At 46.8% G+C, this 13,018-nt stretch overlaps 1 protein-coding gene across 1 annotated transcript in view; it reads left to right on the plus strand.

Moving 5' to 3' along the window:
- PLPP3 (phospholipid phosphatase 3) overlaps positions 1 to 13,018 on the plus strand; it is an 87,348-nt gene that overhangs the window by 58,324 nt on the left and 16,006 nt on the right. Inside the window, exons 3-4 of the mRNA XM_049617094.1 lie at positions 1,529 to 1,809; positions 2,226 to 2,283. Of these exons, the coding sequence (XP_049473051.1) occupies positions 1,529 to 1,809; positions 2,226 to 2,283 (339 nt within the window). The remainder of the gene's footprint in view (positions 1 to 1,528; positions 1,810 to 2,225; positions 2,284 to 13,018) is intronic.

Raw genomic sequence — 13,018 nt, forward strand, 5'->3', positions numbered from 1 at the left:
CTGGACTGTGGTTGCAATCAGGAAGTGGCCGGGGCTGTGCTATGGAGTTAAGACAAGAGCAGCAGGCTGTGTGGTGGGGCATCACCGAAGTGGGATTGGTCCTCTGCTGTGTAGGCATCAAGGGCATTTGCCTTACGGAGAGCAGGCTGGCCCCCCACTCCTAATATAAAACCAGGCGGTGTGACTTGATCTTGAGCTTCCACCGTACCTAACTCATGATTATTGTAGGCAGTTCATGAAATGAAGTGTATGAAAGCAATACCTAGTATGCAGTAGGTAATCAATAATTTTTCCCGGAGTGACAAACCTCCCCTAAGTATTAGGCGTAAACAAGGTGGGATGGAGAAAGGGTATGAAAATCCAGACTCATGGGCTGCCCTTTAGGATTGAGGAGATGGGAGACAATGTGCTGAGACTTGGAAATTTGCAAACACTGAAGGGCATTGTGTTAAAAGTTCCTTGGTTTGGGGGTGCCTGGGTGGCTCAGTCTGTTAAGTCAGACTCTTGATTTCGGCTCAGGTCATGGTCTCAGGGTTCATAGGATCGAGCCCTGTGTTGGGCTCTGTGCTGTCAGTGGATTCTCTCTTTCTCCCTCTCTCTCAGCCTTTCCTTCATTCTCTCTCTCTCAAAAATAAATGTAAAAAAGTAAATAAATAAAGACAGCTAAAGAAACATGCCAACTAAATACAATGCTTAATAGTTAACTGGATTCTATTTTTAAAAAAACAAAAAAAAAGCTCCTTGGTTTGTAGAGCAGTATTCTTTCATCACAGCATTCCTCTACAAAGGAAAATGAAAGAATCCCTTTCTACAACCCAGGTCGTTTCCCATCCGTGTTACCAGATTTAAGCCAACAACTCTGCAAAGGCCTGCAGCCTCCTCTCAAGGAGAAGGAGACTGAAGCTTGGAGAGGTTAAGTCATTGCTGAAGGACACCGGGCAGGTGGCAGAGCTGGGACTCACACCCAGGACATGGTCTTAGGCATCCACCCTCCTATAGAAGCCCCCACCACGGCTCAGTGTTGACACAAGGCTGAGATCCCTTACTCAAAAGCTCAGAATCCTGACATTTGCTCAGATCCTCTGACATCCTGGCCACCCTTGACCATGTCCTTGATTCTTCTATTTTTTTTTTTTTTTTCATATCTGGGTCCTTGTCTCTTTCTTTGTTTAAAAAAATACGTATATAATTTATATTATATATAATATTTATATTTTTTACATATTATCCATAATATTTATATTTTTACATATCATATGTGTTTATATATAAATATATTTAGTTGTATATTTATTTCTGCTGGGACTTTTTTTAAAAAGGAGAAAATGACCATGTTATTAGCACTTTGCTCTTTCCTCTCCTGCGTATTTCTGTCTGTATATTTCTTAAATAGAACACTGGGACTTTTCTAGATTATAGCCTGCGATTACGTACTGAACGTTCTCTCGAGTCATGAAATATCCTTTACAGCATCCACTTTGATGACGGGTCTTGAGACCACCTAATTCCCCCGTTGGCTTCCTTTCAGATCATCACTGGGGAGTTCTACCGTATCTACTACCTGAAGGAGAAGTCCCGGCCAGCGATCCAGAATCCCTATGTGGCAGCCCTCTACAAGCAGGTGGGCTGCTTCCTCTTCGGCTGTGCCATCAGCCAGTCCTTCACCGACATTGCCAAAGTCTCCATTGGGCGCCTGCGTCCTCACTTCTTGAATGTCTGCAACCCCGATTTCAGCCAGATCAACTGCTCCGAGGGCTACATCCAAAACTACAAATGCAGAGGGGACGACAGCAAAGTCCAAGAGGCCAGGTGAGTCACCACCTGCCGTGGCCACAGCGTGCCTGCTTTGACACGGGCAGTTCAGGGAGCACTTGCGAAGGCGCCTGCGACATGAGGTGCCAGGCTCAGCGCTGGGCTTTGGTTTCAGTGGGTGAATGAGGCATAGTCCCCATCCTTAAGGAACTCGGGGTCAGTTGATTTAGATGCATAGGTAAATAAGCAATTATGGTAGAATACTGGTAAGTCCATTCATTCATTCATTCATTCATTCATTCATGGGTGCCTGCTAGGTTCTAGAAAACATGTCCCAATGGACTGCCAACGTGGCAAAACCAAACAAGACAGTGCTGATCTCAAGGTCACGGTCTAGGGAGAGAAGACAGACAGGCAGACATGTGTCAGGGATGTGCATATGGCCCTCTCATGGCCCTCTCTTGCTCTTGCAGGAAGTCCTTCTTCTCTGGCCACGCCTCCTTCTCCATGTACACTATGCTGTATTTGGTGGTAAGTACCTTCCTTCTGATTCCAATGGAGTGTACTATTGAGCCCCAGCTTAAATCTCTTCTGTGCAGAGAGCCCTCAGAATGGTTAGGGATAGACCCCATTGTGAAATCCTTGAAAAAGAAGTTAGCTAGAAGAGTTAGGTTCCGTTTTGAGCTCTGCCACAGCGTTAGAAGTTGTCTTCCTTTCTAGGCTTTTCCCATTTGTCAAATAAAAATAATATTGATCATGGCTGCTTGATAAGGCTTGTGTGCCCTTTTTGAAATTATAAAGTGATAAAGACACTTGTGTAATATTTTATGGTAACGAGTACTGTCTTCTGACCATCTGTTTACTCAGTTGACCCTTCCAGGCACCCTGGGTTATAAGTTACTGTCTCCGTTGTGGGAAAGGATTACTAAACAAGGCTCCGAGAATTCAAGTCAACTGTCAGAATTGACAGGCACTAGAACTGTTGCTCAAATGCAAACCCTGTCATCAAATTCCTAGTGTTCACCATGCCAGGCTTCTTCCATCCCCCGCTGATGGAAAGGCTTTAAAAATCATCAATATCCGACTACATAGAATGATTTCAAGTTTCTCAGAATACTTCTGCTCCATGAGCATACGTCACCTCATGACAGCATGGCGAAGTATGAAATGTGTATCCCCACTGCTTGGAGCCAGAAACTAAGACCCAGGGAGGCTAAGCAGCACGTTGGGGGGTCCCTCAGGTAGTGGTGGGGCCATGATCTGAACCCCTGTGGCCCTGTCTGCCCCGACTTCCTAGAGGTGCTGGGAAGGGACAGGTGAGTGCCCGGTTCTTCCCCAGCTGCTGCACAGACAGCAGCTGGTCTGTTTCTCTTTGGGAGTTAAAAACCGGTCCCCTGCCTCTCCTCTCCCCTTGAATGAGGCCCCTGTGCCAAGGCACTTCCTGCTTTTTCGGCCCCTTTGATGCAGAGCGAGAAGGCGCTGAGAGGTCAGACATAGCTCAGGGGAGCAAAAGCTGTTTGCAAAAGAACGTTTTGATTTTGACTTATTTAAAAAACATAATTAGGATTTGGAAAACCTAGCAGAAGGTTTTTTTTGTTTTGTTTCCCCCCCTCCTCCCAAAACAATCCTTTCCAAGCCTGGAGGCCTCCGGGCTTCCCGGTACCTGGGATGCGGAGCTGAAAGGTGGGCCCCAACCTATGAAAACCTCAAACATGGATTTTGTTTAAACACGAATCACACTCCCTCCATTCTTCATTTGTTGTTGTTTTGCTTTCGCTTGGCTTTTAGAAAGCTAATGTCACGAAGATCTTTCGTTTCCTATTTTGTTTTTGTTTTTGTTTTTGTTTTTTTTTTGTATTCTACCCAGGTCTGGAAGCAATTTTACAAATGTAATTTCAGTGTTTTGCAAAGGTGCTTGGAGGAGTGGGTCTCTGTTCATTTTTCTCATGTTCCTTCATTTTCTTCCAAGAGAAAAATACTGGGTAATTTTGAAACCAACTGTGTGCACTGTGTGCTCTGTGGCTGCCCAAAAGATAAAGGTGCTGACCCGTTTCTGGTGCCTTCTGTGTGCCGGGCACTGGGTCAAGCTCTCTCTTCCACACTGGTTCTCTCAATAACTCGATGAGATGCGTTTTGATTACCCCGTTTTAAGCTGAAAACAAACCAACCAACCTGACGCTAAGAAGTTTAGTAATAAAAATTCTACCTCCAGGGGCGCCTGGGTGGCCCAGTCGGTTAAGCGTCTGACTTCGGCTCAGGTCATGATCTCACGGTTCGTGAGTTCGAGCCCCGTGTCGGGCTCTGTGCTGACAGCTCAGAGGCCGGAGCCTGCTTCGGATTCCGCGTCTCCCTCTCTCCCTGTCCCTCCCCCACTCGCACTCTGTCTCTGTCTCAAAATAAGTAAACATTAAAAACAATAAAAGTTCTACCTCCTGTAAGAGGCAGAAAAGAGATTTGAAGGCTGGTCTCGATGCCACCAGGATCGCTGTCTGTTCTTTTCGTGATACTGCACTACAAACCCAAAACCAACCTCGTTGGGATAAACTTAAAGAATATAAGCTCCCGACCCTAATTTCAATTTCACCTGAAGGCGACCTGCCTTTCTTCAGAGCTGCCTTAATGGATGAGATGCCCCTCTCGCCCCCACCCTCCACCACCAGGATGATTACAGCTGGAGATCTCTGCAGGGGTGAGGAGTAAGGGGTAGTTCAGACTGGGTGTTTATTTGCATCTCTGAGGGAGGAAGAAAATTACAGTGCCTTTATGTTCCTGGAAAGAAGGAAGGGAAGGAGGGAGGGAGGAAGAGAAGAGCGTCCTTAGTCCTTCGCGTCCCTCGCATCCTGCTACACGTGCGCACACAGCCACGCGCACATCACACGTTGAAGGACCCTTGCAGACAGACACAACTCACGGACACCCACATATACAACATAGAAACACATAGCTCCATTTTTAGCTCTGAGGTTATCTTGCCCTAAGGCAACCTCTGAGGCTAAATTCCAAGGAGGACAGTGCTCATTCCCAGGGCTCTTCCTCTATGTGATGTCATACTGAAGTCTCAACCCTCTCTATGTCCAATTTGCAGAGGTTTCTAAAGCAAGTTAGAACACCACGGCTGCCCGTCAGGGTCAGTGGGAAATGCTGTAGTCGGTCAGAGCAGCCCTCAGACCCATCCCCCAGGGATGTGGAGCTTCCCAAAGTACTGAAGCTGGGCAAATGAGACCACAGGAGACCCTGGCCTCCCCCACCAGGGCAGCTTCCTTGGGGCCTTGGGGGAAAATCGCCTTTGAACCAGCTGGGTGTCGGCAGCATTGATGGCGTTTTTCTCAAGGTCAGGCAGACCTGGAAGATTCTGCCCTGGCCGTTACTAGCTCTGGAACCAGGCATTGCTCACTGAGCTTTGAAGCCTCAGTGTATTCCTCTGTAAAGTAGAGACAGTAGTGTATTTCGCAGGGTTTTCTCTACTTCACTTCTTCAGGTCCCACGTTCTCCATCTGTCCTATGAAAGAGTGGAATTAGATGGCACCTACTTCTCAATCTCTTTGAAAGATGTTTGAACTACCCTAAACTCTGCAAGGGAAGATGGGAAGCCCTCGGGGACAAACTTATGCCCTCATGGCCCTGGCGTTCAAAGAGAGGGGCGGACAGGAAGCACTCTAGGCCTGTTGACGGCAGCTGCCATCTAGAGCCTCCCATGGCTTTGAAGGACACTCCGTATTAGGTTTTGATTTGTAAAATGGTGAGCTTGGAAAAACCATGCCCCAAACACCAAATTATCTCTGGGCATAGAAGCTTACAGATGAGGTTAAGGCATGTTAGTGATTAATGCAGATTCTAATAAGAAAAACCCACAGCATGTATAAGCACATGTGAAGCTTTCCTAGCCCGGAGTCCTGGCCCCAACCCCAGGGAACCACATCTGGACTGGCCCTGTACCCTCCCTGGTCGGGGACTGAGGATAACTTGGCTTTCTGGATAAAATGCCTATACCAGCACAGGCACTAAACCATGTAGCAACCAGACAACCTGGTGTTTCTTGTGTTGTGTCAGCACCCTGCTGCCTCCCGGGGCCCCTGACGTGCATCGGACGTGGGCCCTGCCCTCCAGGGACTCAACACGGTTTCGGCATTTGGCGTTCAGCGCATATTCAGTGGGTGGCTGTTACACACCAAACAGCGTGCTAGGGGGTGGAATTACGGACATGGGGAAGTCGTGGTCACAGCCTTGGGGAGTTCAGTCTAGGGGAGCAAGGAGACAGTGACAGCGGTTGTGTACACTGTGTGCTGGGGTGGGGGTGGGGGGTGGACGTGGGATCTTATGGAAGCTCGGGGTCGTGGCACCCCCAGCCAGCCCAGAGTGGAGGGGGGCAGAGCTGGGGAAGGGTTCCCGTAGGGTAAAGATGGGCAGATTGGAAGGACCACCCGTGTGCAGGTGAAAAGGGGGACGATGGTTTGGGGTCTGCAGGTTTTCATTTCGGTCTAGCTGGGGTGGCTGGTAGGGGAGGAAGCAGGGGCGGGAGGGCGCAGTGAAAGCTGAGAGGACCTTTGGGACCAGCCACCCAGCTCCTCCTTCTCCAGCCCAGAGCAGGCAGCAAGTTGGTGGTGAGGCCTTTCCCTTGTTGCTGCGCTCCCCTCCCCAAACGTGAACCTTGGCCGCTTGCCTTTTTCAGGGTCAGAGAAGCCTTTCCTGGCCCCCTTCTGCAATACTCCCTGACTCCCCTGTGCAGCCTAATCCCTGCCCCCCTCCCCCGACCAGTTTCTCACCATCTGACATACTATATATTCTTCGCTTCTTTGTTTATCTCTGCCGGATAAATTGTAAGCTTCATGAGGGAGAGGTTTTTGTCTCTTGACTCACTCTTGTATCCCACTGCCTCAAACAGCGTCTGACACTTAGTTGCAATGAACATTTGACGAGTGAGTGAATGAATCAATCTCAGGTCTTCAACATTCCCAGGCCATGCTTCTTTCCGTTCCATGCAGATTTTGTTCCTCTCCTCATCACTGAATTGATAGATCGTGAAGGACCTATGTGGTGTAAGGAAGGCCTCTGCTGCCTCTTTGCTGAACTGTTTATGCACTGGCTCTTTACTGCAGTGCCCATGAGAAATGTTTATGTGTCAAAGGGTTTGTCAGATACCAAGGAAACAGGGAAGCGGCTGTCCTCTGACCGCCATGTTCCCTGGCCTGTGGTTGTTAGTCATTGAGGTTTTGTTCAGTGTGTTTAGAATCCTGGAGCGGTGGGGTCTGGTATGCCCACGAGACATGCCCACAGATCCTGGGAGTTTCTGGTGAAACCCCTTGTAGGTACAAGATGGCTGTTTGTAAGGGGAATAAACCACTGTACCAAATGTTTTCCAAACTCTTCCCCACCCCCATCTACATCCATCCATCCAACCACCCTTCTGTCCATCTGCCCATCCATCAGTCTGTCCATCCATTCAGCCAGCCAGCAGTTTCTGAGCCAGACCTTGTGTGAGCACCTGAGGACACGAAGAGACCTCGTATTTGGTGTGGAAATCCTGAAAGGTAAAGTCTCAGAACAGTTGGATGAGGTCCCCAATTCGGGTGGACTGAGGCACGGAGCCCCAAGGGAAGGGCTGTGAACTCCACTCTGAGGCTCACTGACTCAGTTCACAGGGTCTCCTTAGCTTATGCTCAGGTCAGAGATTCTAATACCCTGACTCTTCCAAAAGCTGTATGCTTGTGTTTTGACATGGGCCTTGTAAAAGTATGTGACCGGTGAATTCAAGGAGCATGAGTGTTCACATGTTTCCTGTAGGTTGTCCTTAAGTCCACGACAAGCGGGTAGTCCCCTCAAATTGCTTTTCTCCTAAGACAAATCCAGTATAAAAGATCGTTACTTTGTGTGGAGAGCACTAATTTCCTCAAAGGAAGCCAGGCTCTGTGGTTAGACCTCAGTCTTAGAAAAAGACACATCTTACTCAGTGTAAATCGTGGCTCTTTGTTACCTTGAGCAAGTGACAGGGCCTTTTGGCCTTGATCTCTTCGTCTGAAAAATGGGCACAATGGTGGTATCTACCCAACAGGATGATTGTGATAGTTGCAGGTGAGGCCGTTTAAAGCCGCGGCACTGTGTCTGAAACCGTGCTTGACAAATGGGGAGTGTATGTTTCTCCCCCTGATAGTGACAGAAAACAAGAGCTGATCCCCTTCTCAAGGAGGAGAAAAGTCGACTAAAAATTCTTCTTTTGTCCTGAAAGTAGTCGAATAGCTTCCCAGAGAGAAATGCCCGTTCTGCACCACGTAGACGAATCACCAGGCACCGGCACCAGAGCCAGGCGTGAGCCGTGGAGGAGCTGAGAGGAGGGAGAAAGTTTCTTCTCCCTGTGGGTGTCAGTGATCTGGACCGACTTCCAGGAAGAGAGCATATGCAGGGACGTAAGGAGGGACAAAAGCCTCCTTTTCACTCTGAGCAGAGCAGTCCCAAGAGCAATGGAAATGAAGTAAGAGGACAGTACCGACCTGTTTCACCAGTATGCAAATCATGTAATGAAACACAAATGACTTCGCAAGAAGGAGTGTGACTCACCCCACATGTGACTCGGCTGGTTCAGACCAGAGGAGCCAGCTTGAGTTCAGCCAGACCTCTCTAAAGAGTTTTTGTTGAATTCCACAGGACCCCAGTTTGGGAGCTAGGACCAGGAAGGAGAAGAGAACTCCATTTAGGGAGTGAGTTGGGTGTGCCAGGGACTTCCACATACATCATTTTGGGGATGGGGGTTCACGGGCAGACATAGTCCTTTCTGTTGTAAGCTACCTGTCTTCAATCAGCAGTGTTATTTTAGCAATTGGGGAGAAGAATCTTAGTAAAAGAATGAGATTTAATTAAAAAAAAAATTTTTTTTAGCACTGGGGGTTGTATGGAAACCAATTTGACAGTAAATTTCATATATTAAAAAAAAAAAATGGAACAAAATCACAGAGGGTAAGATATAACAATTAAATAATAAATAGTCTATTGGATGCTGAAATGTAAGAATTAGAAAAAAAAAAAAGTATAGCGTAAGTGATATTCGATAATACAAATAATAAAGAGAAGGACTGAAATACTTCCAGAGAAAAAGAAAATACCTAGGTGTTATAAAAAAAAAAAAAAAAAGAATAGGAATGAGAGGAAGTTCGGATGTTCCACTGGCAATTCTAAGCATTAGAAGATAACAGAGTAACGCCTTCCAGTTTTAGAAGATAAATAGGATTCATGAAGACTATTTTACCACAAAATGTTGAATTAATCATTAGGGCAGAATAAAACATTTCTTCACATGCTACACCCCCTTAAATTTTTCTCCCACGATTCCCTTTTTAAAGTAACTTGCCAATATATTTTGTTAATGGAAAAGTGAACTGGAAAGAGGAATGAGTAAATGTTATGCAAAATCATTTGATGCAATCTTAAGAAACCCAGAAAGAATCACCAGATTCAACAGTGCTACAGGCCAAGAGACAAATCAGTCTCTTAAATATTGGGGAACAAAGGGCTCCAAAAGGGTGTTATTAAGCCAAGGCAGGTATTTGATACATACCTGAAAATAAACTCCATTTATTTATGATGTATTTTTAAGAATACTACTGGATTTGATCAGTTAAATTTTAAATCTTTTCTATTAGAATTTGAAATAATTTTAGATTCACAAGAAGTTACAAGGATAGCACAGATAGGAAGGATAACACATGCACCTTTCACCTTGTTTCTAGCAATTATTACATCTTATCTAACTATATCACAATGCCAAAAACTGGAAAATCAACTGGTACAATTTGTCATGTAGGTAGAATTATGTAAGCATCACAATCAAGATACAGATTTTATCTCCCTAATGTTACCTGTTTATAGTCACAGAACCACCCCCCCCCCCCACCTTTTCAATATTCCTAAGCCCAAGCAACTAAGAATTTGTTCTCAGTACTTATTTTGCCATTTCAAGAATTTTATATAAATTGAATCATATGTTATATAACCTTTTGTCACTCACCATAATATCCTTGAGATTGATATTGTTACTTTTATCAATAGTTCATTCTTCTTTATTGTTGAGTACTATTCTATGGTATGGATATATCAGAGGTGGTTTAATTCTTCCCCTACTGTAAAACATTTCAGTTGCTTCCAATTTTTACCTATTACTAATAAACCTTCCGGGAAAAGTTATGTAGAGAATAAAAAAAAAAAAAAAATTTTTTTTTTTTTACAATTAATTCCTTTTTGAGAGAGAGAGAGAGACAGAGCATCAGGGGGGAGAGGCAGAGAGAGAGGGAGACACAGAATCCGAAGTAGGCTCCAGGCCCCGAGCTGTCAGCACAGAGCCCGACGCGGGGCTCGAACCCACGAACCGGGAGATCATGACCTGAGCCGAAGTCGGACACCCAACTGACTGAGCCACCCGGGCGCCCCGAGATTTAATTTTTAATGTGAACATATTCTTTTTGCATGGAGGAACTTATTTTTTATTCATGTTTCTGTCTTTCACAATTTTGAACAGATGTACACGATATGTGTTGGAGGTTTTTTTTTTTAATGAACAAATTCCCTTATTCTGTAAAAGAAAGCAGAAATTTCAGAGAAGCAGAGTCCCCCAGCTGGCCTGGAGCAGAGAAAAGATTCAAGTTTGGTTTTGCTCTGATTGCAAATCAGACACTTTTCTGCAGTGTCACACTGATGGTTAGAAGTGGATTCTCCCATCCCAGAGGTCTTCACACAAAAGGGGAAGTAAAGACAGATCGGTCAGGACCTCAGGGCTGCTGACCACGAGGAGAGATCAAGGTGATTCAGCCTTTCTGGTTTTGTCCAACTCTGCTTATGTCTTTGCTAATTACTCATTCAGGGTGCCTGGGACTTTGCTGAAGCCCCTGCAGAAATTCTGATTCCGGGCAAGTCTCCTTGCTGTTTGGTCTAGGACAGGGGCCATGGGAGTGTTGTGGTCAGAAGTGCGACTTCCTCCCGTGGAATGGCAGTGAACACAGCCTCTTGCCCCACGGACTGTTCCCAGGCTCAGGTTTCCAAGAGCAGGAGAACTGGGCTATGAACCAGCAGAAACTAATCCATTTAGCGGCAGGGTTGCTGGGGCATGGAGGGACTTACCAGGTCCTTCGGTCAGCCTCCAAGCCTGTTGTAACAGCTTCTCAAATCAGAATTAGCCACAAGGTGGAAGGTTATTGTGCAACCTTTTGCTTTGGTAATCTACTTGTTTTGGCGAAATCCCTCATCGTCAGCGAGTAAATGGCATTCACCAACGTAAAGGGTTGACACAGGTGTCTGAAGAGTGCCTTGAGTTCCCGTGTCACGCCAGGCAGGGTCCTGTGTGTCCCATTCGATCCCGGCAACCCTGAGAGGGAGATAGTGTTGTACCTGTTCCACAGATGAGAAGTTGGGGGCCCACCCACTTAGGAGGTGACAGAGCCAGGAATGGAGTTGGGGCCGCTTCACCCCAAAATTCCCGGTGCCGCCGCCGCTGTGCTTTCCCCCTGAAGCCCCAGCTGCAGACCCCAGGATCAGCCCTGAGGCCTTGAGCCATTCGTGGGTAAATGTGTTGGTTACCGATGGGAGCAGAGGAGCAAGCTTCAGCGTGCTGCCGGCCAGTCCACGTCTGACTGTTTCCCAAAGGGATTCTTTTCCTGTGGCCCCTACTCCTTTTTCATTCATAAGCACTCCCTTCCTGAAGCTCTCCTGATGACTGGTCTCTTCCTCTCTCTTCAAGTTCCTCTGGTGTATTTATTTTTTTCTTTTCGTGAGCTCCAGTATCTGAGTCAGTAGAAGGGGAGATGTGGGTCGTGTCCGGTTGGGAAACCCACCCTTCCTCTGCCCCACCCTCATTTCCAAGGCCCATGACCTAAACTCTGCACAGGGAGGGAGAAGCCCTGGAGGATTCTAAAGAAGCATTTTCTGAGGATCTGCGGACTTTTCAGTTGAGGGAAAGGAGAAAATCTCAGGGCCGGGTTAAGAAATGTGGTTAGAGGGGTGCCTGGGTGGCTCAGTCGGTTAAGTGTCCGACTTCAGCTTAGGTCACGATCTCGCGGTCCGTGAGTTCGAGCCCCGCGTCAGGCTCTGGGCTGACGGCTCAGAGCCTGGAGCCTGCTTCCGATTCTGTGTCTCCCTCTCTGCCCCTCCCCCATTCATGCTCTGTCTCTCTCTGTCTCAAAAATAAATAAACGTTAAAAAAAAAAAAAAAAGAAAAAGAAATGTGGTTAGAGAATAAAATCTGTGTCTTGAGCAGAACTTGGTGCCAGGCACCTCCTCTACCATAGCAGCCGTCTGTACTACAGCCTGAGAGATAGTGGCTATTACACTTATCTTATTTGTGAGAAAACTCAAGGCTCAGTGAGATTTTCCTTTTTTTTTTTTTTTTTTTATGTTTTATTTATTTGGAGAGAGAGAGCATGAGTGTGAGCAGGGGAGGGGCAGAGAGAGAGGGAGAGAATCCCTAGCAGGCTCCACACTGTCAGCACAGAGCCCAGCGCAGGGCTCGAACCCACCACCTGTGAGATCATGACCTGAGCCAAAATCAAGAGTCCCGACGCTTAACGGACTAAGGCACCCAGGCGCCCCATCACCTCTTCTTGTAGATTTTCAACTGTTTATTTTTTATATACGAGAAACTGTTGATCTTTATCACTTGTTCAACCGTCCCCATCAGTGCATTCTTTATTATTTCTCATTCGTTATTCTTAGATTGCCCAATAACGCATTCATAGCATTTCATAATGATTATAGAGTTGCCTGCTGTTTTCTTGGCCTGGGTTTTAAAATTGTCTTTCCGGTTAGTTGTGGATTCAGTGCTGGCCAACTTTCCCGCCCTGTCAGGGCTGGCTCTGGAATCTTCCACCCTTCTTTCTCTTCAGGACCAGCCAGTGGCTGGTCCTTCCTGACCACCAGGAGGAAGGTGTCCCTTTGTCTCCGGCAGGGCAGAGTCCCATCCCTGCCGTCCCAGGTCCATCTTTGGGCCATCGGCTCCTCCCCTGTGCTCTCTTCCCCTTTCTCCTGGTCTCCCCCTGTGCTTGCCTTTGATTTGTCTTCGGAAGTTCCCCTTGTCCACTTGCCTTTTCCCCTTCATTTCCCAAGTTCCCACAGGAACCTGGGAAGTAGGTTGTGCCCAGAGGTTAGAACGGAAACTGCAGCCAGATAACTCCAAGGGACAATGCTCAGTTGACGTCATTTCTTTGCCTCGGCCAGAGGTGGTTTTTTTCTTTCTTCCATTTTTCTTCAGGTTACTCTTCTACTCCACCCAGCCCAGTATCTGTCAACCTCT

The sequence above is a fragment of the Panthera uncia genome (assembly GCF_023721935.1).
Source record: "Panthera uncia isolate 11264 chromosome C1 unlocalized genomic scaffold, Puncia_PCG_1.0 HiC_scaffold_4, whole genome shotgun sequence".
Lineage (NCBI taxonomy): Eukaryota > Metazoa > Chordata > Mammalia > Carnivora > Felidae > Panthera > Panthera uncia.